Source organism: Mustela nivalis (genome assembly GCF_964662115.1).
Source record: "Mustela nivalis genome assembly, chromosome: 6".
NCBI classification, from domain to species: domain Eukaryota; kingdom Metazoa; phylum Chordata; class Mammalia; order Carnivora; family Mustelidae; genus Mustela; species Mustela nivalis.
The window spans coordinates 92161648-92174264 of NC_139025.1; the positions used below are offsets into that span (position 1 = coordinate 92161648).

At 42.5% G+C, this 12617-nt stretch overlaps 1 protein-coding gene across 1 annotated transcript in view; it reads left to right on the forward strand.

The window, feature by feature from the left end:
* The window catches only part of RYR3 (ryanodine receptor 3), a 502250-nt gene that overhangs the window by 151668 nt on the left and 337965 nt on the right, over positions 1-12617 (forward strand). Inside the window, exon 2 of the mRNA XM_082736877.1 lies at positions 2558-2677. Coding sequence (XP_082593003.1) covers positions 2558-2677 — 120 coding nt within the window. The remainder of the gene's footprint in view (positions 1-2557; positions 2678-12617) is intronic.

The following is a 12617-nucleotide window of genomic DNA, read 5'->3' on the forward strand; positions in this document are numbered from 1 at the left end:
CTCCCTGTCTCTCTCTGTCAAATAAATAAATGAAATATTTCTTAAAAAATAAAATAACAAAAATCTCAGTCAGTCAACATGCTTTTACCAAACACATTATGTTCCCAGCTTAGATGGAGAAGCAGTTTTCTTCACTGGATTTGTAATTAGCTAGGGTTACAAAGCCAGAAGCAAACACATTCAATAAATTATAACCACGTGTATGTTGTGTATAAGGCATTAAGCCAACGAATATCCTGAACGAATATCCTGGGTTCATAAAAATGAACCCAGTGTGGGTCCTGCCTTCAAGGGGTGCCAAGCCAGCTGGGAGGGCTGGGAGAAATTGCACGGAGGCAGACTCCCCGGATCAGGTTCAAGAATCTACCCCTCTCCACCGTGAGACTGGAGGCAGGTTACTGAACAGCTCTGTGCAGGAGCTCCTCCTTTGTCAAGTGCAGGTGACAATAGTACCAATACCATAGTGTTGGGATGAAGCTCACCTGGATTATTATACATAGAGCATAGTGCCTGTTGTATAGTCTGAGAACAGTAAACATTAGCCATTTCAAAACACATAGCTGGGGATAAGGCATGCATGTAAACGAACATAATGCAAGAGTATGGTGATATTGCTATGGGAATTTGGATAAAAGAGAGATTATGTAGGTTTCGTAAAGGATTGTGATATTCAAGCTAAGCTTGGAAGGATAGGTAATATATCCACATGAAAAAATATGAGGTCATGGAAAGAAGTGTCCTCAACTCAAGCTGAGGAGAAAATTCTACTTTCACCCGTTCCTGAAAAGTCTGGTCTGTAACACACTCCTGTGATTTTTAAATGCCTGGGTTTGGTGGTGGTGTTGTTGGTGGTGGTGGTTTTCGCTGGTGAGCTGTGTGTAGGTGGGAGATACTTAAATATTCCTCAGTAGGGGGTCCTCTTGACATTTTGGACAGAAATATTATGTGTTTGAAGGACTGTCATTGCTGTACAGACAACATAACTCCCATGACCCATTTGGCAGTGCACAGAGCGCCCCTCAGTCATTTTGACACCTGAGAGGACTCCCTTGTTGCCTGTGCCCTTTGGGAGGATGTGATTACCTCCAGTCACCACAGGAGCTGGGAGAGACTCCACCTGAGGGAAAACTTCATTCTCTCCAGAGAATTCCCTGAATCCACATTCTGAGAGCATAGTGCTATTCTAGAGTTTTGTTCCATCTCAACTCAAATGAAGACCATGAATGCTGACTTCCCTATAAGGAGAGGTTTTGAATTTATTACTGACTGAATTTAATGATAAACAGTGATGTTTCTGTGCCAGTGAAAGTGTGGAGTTCTCCCCCCCCCCAATCTTTTCATATGTCTGTGATTTGTGGCTTCTCCCATTTTTCCTATAGCCCCTGACCAATCTCTTGGTACCAGCAGACATCTTCTCTGGGGATCTCTTACTATTGAATCTCTTATCTTCCCATCAGGTGGAAGGATTTTACTTTTCCATGTGACTCCATTTCTGTTTGGTCTACCTGTCTGGTACTCCGGGATGTACACTAACAACAGGGGCTGTCGGGGTGAGATGGGGGAACAGGAGAGCCTTTGCTAGGGAGGAAGCCCCACCTGGCCCCCTCTCATTGCTTTAACTCAAACACACCTGCAAATGTTTTTGGTGTTTGAAACCCAAAGGTAAAGTTAAGTGATGGGGAGAGTGGGGGCATAGACTGACAGATTAGAGGGATGATAAACAAAATTCTTTCCTCGGTCTCAGGCAGGGCTGTGCAGGAGGTAAGCACGTAAGTGTAAATAGAGGTTGGCCTCATTTCTGGACCATCAGTGAGAGGATTGCTGTTCAAACAAGGTCTCTGAAGACGCAGGGGGGGTTGCTTTTGAGAGGGATGCATGGGAGAGAGGTCCCCCTCCTTTGGAATTCTGAGTGGTTCCCCTCCTTGACCTTCAGCTCCTCCCCATGTAAACCCTCCAGGCTTCTCTCAGCCATCCTTTCCCATTGTCAAGGACTCATTGTCCTATCACCATCCCCAGTGTCCTTCTGCATCCCTGACAAATGTGTTAGCCACTACATGCACCCCCATCCCCGCCCCCCCACAACATGGCTCTTGCCTCGTCCGAGCCTGATGCCAAATGGACCTTCCCTGCACCGATCCCATCTCTGCCTCATCTCTGCTGTTGTCTCTCTTCCCCTCGGTCTCATCTCACTGCCCCATTTCTGTCGTTTATCTGGAGATGTCTTCAACTTACTCTCATGCACCCACGTGTGGAAATTGTCTGCTCACCTGGACTGCGTGCCTTTCCCATGTTCCAGCAGTGAGGGTCACGCTGCAGTGAGGGTCCCGCGTACATGGACCTGCTCCTGCGGACCCCACCCCAGAGCTGAGAGTTTTGACTCGGGGGAAGCACTCAGCAGGGCCATGTGAAGAGCAGACTCCCCTTTCCGGTATCACACGCAGAAGCCTGCACCTCCTGGTGTACCTGATAAAGATAGAGCGAGGTGACTTGGGGACCTGGTTCCCCGTGGGGAGGCGGCCCCCGCTCGCTCACACGTGTGTCTCTGTTCTGCTCGCAGGAAGACGAGGTGGTTCTCCAGTGCATCGCAAACATTCACAAGGAGCAAAGGAAGTTCTGCCTGGCAGCCGAGGGCCTCGGGAACCGCCTGTGCTTCTTGGAGCCCACTTCCGAAGCCAAGGTAAGATCGATCACCAGACCTGCCCCTTCTCCCCTTGGCCTCCCAGCGGTCGTTCGGGGGAAGGAGCTGCAGGGAGAGAGGAGGAGGAGGAGGGTGATGGGGAGGAAGTGAGAAAGAACACCTTTGTTTTTAAAAGGGGAAGTAGATGGAGTTTAAACCATACATCTGCCTAATCCTGCTGCAACCTCACTGCAGTAGGAGCCACAGCAGCGAAGAATGAGTGATGCCTCATCTGCCGGACACCAGGAATGTCTTACGGTCAGCTCTCACAGAAGAGGGCCTCCTCATCCTCCCAGAACACCATTTTGTATGAATTCCTAGAAGCCCAGGCGCATGTTCTTTACTCTCAGGTGGCATTTATGGCTCCAAGGACTCTCCAGGGCTTGGGCCTATGTTTTGCAGCAGGCACACTGTTCTCCATCTTCACTGTGCTGAGGGCACCACCCCCGGCCTGTCCACTCTCACTTGGGGGCAGACAGGAAAGTCTGCTCTGGTCCCTGCCTGCGTCAGGTGGCATGTGATGTCCCCTATCTCTTCAGCCACACTTCCAGGCTGTCTCTGCTTTTGGTCATCTGTATGTCAGGTGGACCTGTGCTCTCAGCATGATCACAGTACTTCACAGTCCTGGCCAGACCCTTGGACCACTCAGGGTTTCCAGCTGTTTCTAGAGAAACAGCTCTCTCTGTCTCTTGAGGGGCCGATGGTGGGTGGATTGAAGATATTGTCTCTTGCAGTTATCAGGGCTGGCAAGTCTGAAGTCTGTACATCAGATCAGCAGGTTAGAAACTCAGGCAGAAGTTCATGCTGTCTTGAGGCAGAATACTTTTTCTCTGGGAAACCCCAGGTTATTTTTTGAAGACCTTCAAAGGGTGAGGTGAGGTCCACCCAGAGTCTCAAGGGTGACTTTTACTTGAAGTCAACAGATTATAGATATTAATCACATCTCTCAAATACCTTCACATCAAAACCTGGATTGCTGTTTGATTAAATAATGGAGTACTATAGTCTAGCCATGTTGATATACAAGTGAACATCCTAGCCTCCAACGTCTGTTTTCTCACAGAACCACGTATTTTTTTTTTAAAGATTTTATTTATTTATTTGACAGAGAGAAATCACAAGTAGATGGAGAGGCAGGCAGAGAGAGAGAGGGAAGCAGGCCCCCTGCTGAGCAGAGAGCCCGATACGGGACTCGATCCCAGAACCCTGAGATCATGACCTGAGCCGAAGCCAGCAGCTTAACCCACTTAGCCACCCAGGAGCCCCCACGTATTTTTTGTTTATTGTTTTTTAGTTTTTTTAAAGCAGAACATGGTTAGTGTATTTTTCAGTAGACCCACATGATGGGCATGTCATTTCTCCACAGGACTCTACACAATCCACAGACACACATGTGTAGTTCACCCGATAGAACACCAGACACAGACACATACCCGTAGTTCACCCTAGAACACTAGATATTCTCCATGTTGGCCATATCTCCCAAATGCCTCTGTCCTTTCCATCATGTTTTTGCCCTCCCATGGGGGTCACCATTCCCGAGTACAAATGTCTATCTGTGACAATGGCCAGGGTCAGGACAGAATCCCATTAAAATAAATGATAAAGAGAGGGTCACTGGGTGTCTCAGATGGTTAAGCCTCTGACTCTTGATTTCAGCTCAGGTCTTGATCTCGGAGTCCTGGGATCAAGCCCCATGTCAGGCTCTGAGCTTAGTGGGGACTCTGCTTGGGATTTTCTCTCTCCCTCGGTCCCCACCCCCATAATAAAGAACTCTTTTTAAAAAGGCAAAAGAAAAGAAAGATTTTTTTTTTCCTTTTAAAGGTTTTAGACTTGATTTCCCTGAGGTCTTCTTCATTCACTTTTGTCCTAAGCTAGATATTTTTCTTTTCATTCCCAGCAGTCTGGGATAATAGGAAGATCACTGGAGTAAAAAATCAGGGATCACCGGAGTAGAAATCAAGAATTTAGTTCTCAACCCCTAGCTAGTCATGTAACTATGGGTGAGCCACTCAACACTTGTTTTCAGTTTTCTCATCTGCCAGATGAGGTATGGTCCAGTGCACTAGAAAGAACATTGACCTGAGTTGGAAACCAGTGGTCCATTTTCTGGCCATCCCCTGCAGAGGTCTTGGGGCGGTGGTTTAGGGCATGGACTCTGGAGCCAAACTGCCAGAACTGGAGTCCTATCTCTTACCACTCACCAACTAAGTCAGGATCTTGGAGGTACTTGACTTTTCTGAGCTTAATTTCCTCATCTGCTTCATGGGAATTTAATAGTAACTACCTAAAAAGGTGGTTGTGAGAATTAATTGAGTTAATGCACTCAAAGTGCCTAGCACATTGTAGAGTCTAGGTAACCATGGGCTACTATGATTTAATCATACCTAACCAGATGAAAAACAACTGTATATCTAAACCCAAGAATATTTTGTATACCCTAGGAATAAAAATAACCCATAGCACACATAAATGCATTTGAGGATGAAAAAATATCCTTCCTAACACCCACATGAATAAGTGTTCTTATTTTATTTTTTTGAGAGAGAGAGAAAACTGCGCACATGTTCACAGAGTGGGGGAGGGGCAGCGGAAGAGGGATAGAGAACCCAAGCAGATGCCCTGAGCACTGAGCCTGATGCAGGGCTTGATCTCATGACCCTGAGATGACACCTGAGCGAAAATCAGGAGTCAGACAGTTAACTGAGCCCCCCAGGCTTCCCTAAGTGTTATCATTTTAATTTTTCATTTAAAATTTAGAACAAGGGAATAAGCGTAAAAAAGAGATGTAACATCATAATTTTATCATCTTGTCACAACTGTTTTCATTTGTTTTTCATTCGGTCTTTGTCCAAATGTACCTGCATGTTTTCAGTATTGTACTTGGAGTGGATATATAGGCATTCTGCTTTCTTTTCTTTGACACTTTAGCCCATTCCATAATGCTCTGTAGCCTTCATGGGTCTTAAGAAACATGTATATGGCTTTGCTAGTTTACTTTTGCTTCTTAGGGAGAAGAATGACTGGTGTTAGGAGCATGAACAGTATTCGGCTGCTTTTCCCCAAAGGATACAGCAGTTGTCACAGCTAACATGCCCACTATTGTTACGTGAGCGGTTGTCTCTTCCGTATATAGTATGAGGAAAGGCACCAGGAGTGCTTCTCAAAAAAACAAAAAGGGTGAAATTCATGGAAAGGATAAGTTTTCACAACTTCTTGTCGCCATTCCAGGGAACCGCCTGCTAGCCACCATTTTCTGAGGCTTCAGTCTTTTCTGCAGTCCGCTACAAGTATGGCGCTTGTCCTCTCCCTGCCCATGAAATATTCCCCATAATTCCCTTCCAATGAAATTTCTCAACCACCTGTGCCATTCTTAGGTTCTTGGAAACTAACGTAAGGCGTGCAGTGAAATAGGAAAGTGTATTCCCAAGCCTGGCACTGAGGGTGAGGCACGTACCTCAAACAACACTCTTAGCACCAGCTACAGAGCTGCCTCTGACCTTGGCGTTCCCAGTCAAGGGTATTTCAGGCTAGTTGAGACGCAGAGAGATAAAATTGAGATAAATTCTAGGGAGAAGACAGATCTCTGAGAAAGAAGAGATGAGATAAGGTTCTCAAAAGATATTCTTAGTATACAAGCCCTAAGAGAAGGAGGTCACCCTGAAGCGAGGAGTGAGAAGGTAGTAGAATGAGAAGCAAAAGTATGCCAACATTTGCTGTAGACATAGAGACTATTTCACACTTTGGAGAGTTCTTGTAACTTTCTGTTTGCCGTGGCCCACTCTTCTCTGAAGGTCTTCTGAAACTGCAAATGTCAGCAGATGGGAGCACTGTTATTCAGCTTCCGCTTCAAAGATGCACAGCTCCAGGAATTAAAAGGGGTCTTGTTTTATAAGAATGACTTCAGAATTACAACCAGAGACCAGGAAACATGGAAAGAAATGTTGCTTCTTTTTTTAATTAATAACAGCAGATACTATCTTACTGCTATTTAAAAAAAAAATTCTTTTAAGATTTTATTTGACAGAGGGAGTGTGCAGCAGAGGGAGAGGGAGAAGCAGACTCCCTACTGTGCAGGGAGCCCGAGGCAGGGCTCCATCCCAGGACCCTGGGGTCATGATCTGAGCCAAACGCAGATGCTTACCTGCTGGAGCAACACAGGCGCCTTTTAGGGTCATTTTTAAGTGGAAAACTTGTTCACAGGAATTTACTATTTTTCCTCTGGCCCATATTATCTCATCTGTTTTGTACTTACTAATAGTACCAGCTGGGGAAAGGGGTGGTGGATCTTACTTGGTTTAACTTAACGTCCAGACTCCTGAGACTCTCCTCGACTGCTTGGCACTGGTCTGTGCAGTGGGACTGGAACCATTTACCTGCTGGGACGTGTCAGGCACACCTTGGGGGAATCCTTGCTTCTGAATCCCCACCCCAGGTGACAGCTCAAATACAAAGAAACAAGGTCCACTTCAGGCAGATACCATGACATACAAGCCTCATGTACTATGGGATCCAGGGTTTCTTGTAACAACTCTGCAGGCCTAACTTTTGGGGACCCCACAAAGGACATCTCCCCCTAGCTGGGAGAGTCTTATGCTTGGGGAATTGCGAAGATAAGGCTTCTTCTGTGGGGTATTGGTGTCTTCTTGGTACCGACTCAGGCTGCCTGTCAGGGATCTTTTTCACTGTAAACAATGTTCCCAAGTAACATAATTCACATATCCCCAGCTTGTCCTGAGAACAAAACTAGACAGTTAACTGAAGGTTCTATTCTCATGCAGAGGGAGAAAAGAATTTTGTAAGCCTTATTCCCCCAGTAATCTTTATTGAGGACGATTATTTAACTGCTCGGGCCTTGTCTGATGTGGCTGGAACCCCAGCACCTTTCCAAATCCTCACTTCCGCCTTCCCTAATTTCACATCATCAAAAAGTAAGAAGCATTTAGGAACTCTCTGTTGAAGATCAGTTTCAACAGACCAAGGTTTGTTGTTTCACTGACTTTAATGAGGATGAAATGGAAATTGTGAAGTTAAAAACTTAACCCTTGTGCCTTTGAAAAAAGTTTTTTTAAAGATTTTATTTATTTATTTGTCAGAGAGCGCAAGCTGAGAGAGAAGCAGGCTCCCCACTGAGCAAGGAGCCCAATTCGGGACTCAATCCCAGGTATCATGACTTGAGCCAAAGGCAGATACTCAACCGACTGAGCCACCGCAGCACCCACCCTCATGCCCTGTAAAAGCCAGTGGATGTCTGGAATCTTCAGGCTCCTGGGGTCTCGGAATGAAGTTCTGCCTCTCGGTCAGGGAGCACTTCCTGGTCATGGTAGATTCAAAATGAACAATCCGATTTCAAATCCAGTTTTCAAACTGAAGTCGTGTTTCCCTCCACCTCCTCTTTTGAAAAATAAAACTAACAGTCTGCTGTGGTTTCTGAGAGGTTGGATAGGTTCTGAGGACCCAGGATTAAACATCTGCGATCGTGCAGACATCATTATGTAGATGGCATAAATTAGGAGAGAATTCCAGGCTAAAAATAACTTATTTTCTATTATTTTTATTATCTTCAGCTCAGAATAGATTTACTGTTGACTTCTACAAACCTAAGCCTGTGCACATTTGCAGAGTAGGCTCAGCCTGAGAGTGTGTGCTTTTCTTTGAACTTCTGAGCAGTAGTCTCTCAGACTTACAATCTTATGAAAAGCTAAACTATTATAGAACTTAGGTTTTTAAACAAAACAAAACAAAACAAAACAAATCAAAACTGCCTTGTCACATGAGAGAGAGTGATAGGTGGAAAATGTGACCCGTTTTGATCGTTTGGTTTCCATTTATCAGACATCATGTGCTGATTGCTGTATAGCGTGCGGGAGCCTTCATACTCTCATTTAATTTTTATCACCCTATGGAGCAAATACTGATCTCATTTACAGAGAAGGATACAAGAATTCTGATAAAGTTAAGTAAATTCCTGAAGATGATTCATTCCAAACTTGTATGACTAATTCTATAGTACTCAGCAATTAAGAGTATCATGGAGCCAACTTACTTAAAGATAGAGAAACCATATTTTTTCATGTGGTTAACTTATAAGATCACCTGGGCAGATCTCCAGACCCTCTCCCACAAATTTCCTGCATCTGTCCTCTGAATGCCTGACATTCCAAAGTTAGAAATAGGTATTTTGCTTAAATCAAGTAGAAACTATTAAAATGCAAATGTTTCAAGAAAGCACATGAAGCAATGTTAAATTTTTATAGTAATTTTTTTAGTATAAATGATATTAGGTATTTTCTCAAAAATAAGTTTATACAGAGGAATAAGGCAGATTAAGTGCCTCTGTCTTAAGATATAAGGCACAGGAATCACTGGGAATGTGGGATCAAACGTCGACTGCACTGAATTTGGATAGTTTACTTGTCTTGATGCCTCCGCGCCACGAGTCTGTGAGCACTGGAGTGAAGACCATGGTTAAGGCACATGACTGTGGACCATGGAGCAAGACTATTTGAGCTGGTAATTCAGGCTCCACTACTTAATGCCTCTCTGACCATGGCTCCCGTGACTTTACCTTTCACTGCCTCAGTTTCCTTGACTTGAAAACTGTATCCACCTTATAGATAATGATGAAGATTCAGTTACATGAGTTCCTAATTATAAAACACTTATAACGTGCTTTACACACAACAAAGTGTTTTTTATGCAGTAGCTCTTATTATCCCAGGTATGGAGTCAGATACTCGTTAGGTCATCAGGAACCATTGCTTGATGAGTGACCCACATAGTGAATTAGTTAAATGAGTTAAATATTTACTTTTTAATTTTAATTCCAGTATAGTTAACATACAGTGTTGTACTAGTTTCAGGTATACAGTATAGAGATTCAACAACTCATTGCTCATCATCATAGTGTACTCTGAAACGCCTTCACCTGTTTCACCCCTCCCCCACCACCTCCCCTCTGGTGACCATTGGTTTGTTCTCTAGAGTTCAGAGTCTGCTTTTTTGTTTGTTTCTTTTGTTTTGCTTCTCAGATTCCACATATGAGTGAAGTCATAAGGTATTTGTCTTTCTCTGACTTATTTTACTTAGCAGAATAGCCTCTAGTTTCATCCACATGGTCACATATGGCAAGATTTCATTCTCTTTGATGGCTGAATAATGTTCCATTGTGTAGGCACACCACATCTTTATCCTTCTATCAAAGAACACTTGGGCTGCTTGCATGTCTCAACTGTTGTAAATGGTGCTGCAATACACGTAAGTGTACATGTATTTTTCAAAGCTAGTGTTCTTATTTTCTTTATGTAAATATCCAATAGTGGGATTCCTGGGTCATATGGTATTCTATTTTTAGTTTTCTGAGGAGTCTCCATTCTGTTTTCCACAGTGACTGTACCAGTTTACATTCCCATCAATAATGGGTTCCTTTTTCTCCACATCCTCACCAACACTTGTTATTTCTTGTCTTTTTCATTCTCGCCATTCTGACAGGTATAAGGTGATCTTTCATTGTGGTTTTGATTTGCATTTCCCTGGTGACGACTCCTGTTGAGATCTTTTCATGTGTCTGTTGGCCATCTGGATGTCTTTGGAGAAATGTCTGTTCATGTCCTCTGCCCATCTTTTTTTTAAAAGTGTGGAGCCCAAGGCAGGGCTTGAACTCATGACCCTCAGATCAAGACCTGAGTCAGATGCTTAATCAACTGAGCCACCCAGGTGCCCCTCTTCTGCCCATTTTTTAATTGGATTATTTGGGTTTTTTGGTGTTCAGTTGTAGAAGTTCTTTATTTTTAGATACTAACCCTTAATCAGATATGTCATTTGCCAATATCTTCTCCCATTCAGTCGTTGTCTTTTGGTACTGTTGATTGTTTCCTTCGCTGTGCAGAAGCTTTTGATTTTGATTTAGTTCCCATAGTATTTTGCTTTTGTTTCTCTAGCCACGGGAGGCATAACTAGAAAAATGCTGCTACAGCCAGTATCAGAGAAGTTACTGCCTATGTTCTCTTCTAGGATTTTTATGGTTTCAGGTTTTGAATAAGGTCTCTAATCCATTTTGCGTTTATTTTTGTGTATAGTGTAAGAATAAGTATTTAATTTGGACTTGTTGGATTTGACCATCAGCAGGACATTTACGACATTTAAAGTAAAATATGAATGAGAGTCAGAGTAAGTTAGATGAAAAGGATTAAACAATGAGTGAATAGTTTTAAAAAATAAAGTGAATCAGTGGGATGTATATTTTTATTATTATTGATTTCTAATTTAATTCTGATATGAACAAAGCCATGCTCTGTAGATTTAAATTCTTGGCAATTTATTAGGACTGTTTTATGGCCTAGCATGTGGTCTATCTTGCTTAAAATTCCATATGTTCTACTTTTTAAAAAGATTTTATTTATTTGACACAGAGAGATCACAAGTAGGCAGAGCAGCAGGCAGAGAGAGGGGGAAGTAGGCTCCCTGCAGAGAGCAGAGAGCCTGATTCGGGGTTCAATCTCAGGACCCTGAGATCATGACCTGGGCTGAAGGCAGAGGCTTAACCCACTGAGCCACGTACCCCCCGTGTGTTCTACTTTTAGAAGTGGATCTTTTTTGGTTTTTAGCTAGTGTTTTATGAATATTAAGATGGTTCAAATCGTGGTGTTCAAATCTTCTCTTCTAACTTTGTTGTATTTATATGCTCTATCAATCACCGAGATGGAGGTATTAAAAACTATGAAGATTTGTTTATATCTCCCTTGAGTTCTGTCAGTTTTGTTTCAAGTATTTTAAAGCTCTCTTCTTAAGGGTGTGTGTGTGTGTGTGTGTGTGTATGTGTATGATTTTTATTTTCCTGTTTCATTAATCTTTGTGTCATTATCAAATGCTCCTGTTTATCCTTGATCTTATTGTATACTTTGATATTAACATAGCTGTAAGCTCTCTTATGCTTACTATTTTGTGGTATATCTTCTTCTTTTTCTATTTTGTTTTCAACTTGTTTTCATATCTTTGTATTTAAGGCATGTCCCTCATAAACAACATAGAGTTACATGTTACTTCTCACCCTTTTTTACAATCTCTGTTGTGTTATTGTTCAGTCCCTTAAATTTATTGTAACTATTGATACCATTGAGTTTTAGTCTACCATGTTGCTATTTGTTTTCTTTTGTTTCCTCTGGTTTTTATTCTTGTTTCTCTCTCTCTCTTTTTAAAATTCCTTAGGATAAATCAAATATATTTTAGTATTCTATTTTGTATCCTCAGTTGACTTTTTAGCTCTATGTCTGTGCATTATTTTTTAGTCATTACTTTAGGGATTGCAGGATAAATCCTTAACTTCTCAGAGTCTGTCTGGAGTAGCATTATACCACTTTCCTTTAATCCTTTGTGCTAGTGTTGTCACATGTTTTATTTTTATTTTACATAATATGCAGTACTTTCTGTTTTTTAATTTATTTTTTTTTATTTTCAGCATAACAGTATTCATTGTTTTTGTACCACACCCAGTGCTCCATTCACTACTTTCTTATTTTTGTTTCGAAGTCAGTTTTCTCCAGGAAATTAAGAAAAGGAAAAAAATCATCCTTTTTCTTCATACACATTGAAAGTATTATTTATTTGGAAGAAGAGTATCTTTCCTTTTTTTTAATTTTTTTTTATGTTCAGCATAACTGTATTCATTATTTTTGCACCACACCCAGTGCTCCATGCAATCTGTGCCCTCTATAATACCCACCACCTGGCTCCCCCAACCTCCCACCCCCCCACCCCTTCAAACCCCTCAGATTGTTTTTCAGAGTCCATAGTCTCTCATGGTTCACCTCCCCTTCCAATTTCCCTCAACTCCCTTCTCCTCTTTAACTCCCTATGTCCTCCATGCTATTTGTTATGCTCCACAAATAAGTGAAACCATATGATAATTGAGTCTCTCTGCTTGACTTATTTCACTCAGCAT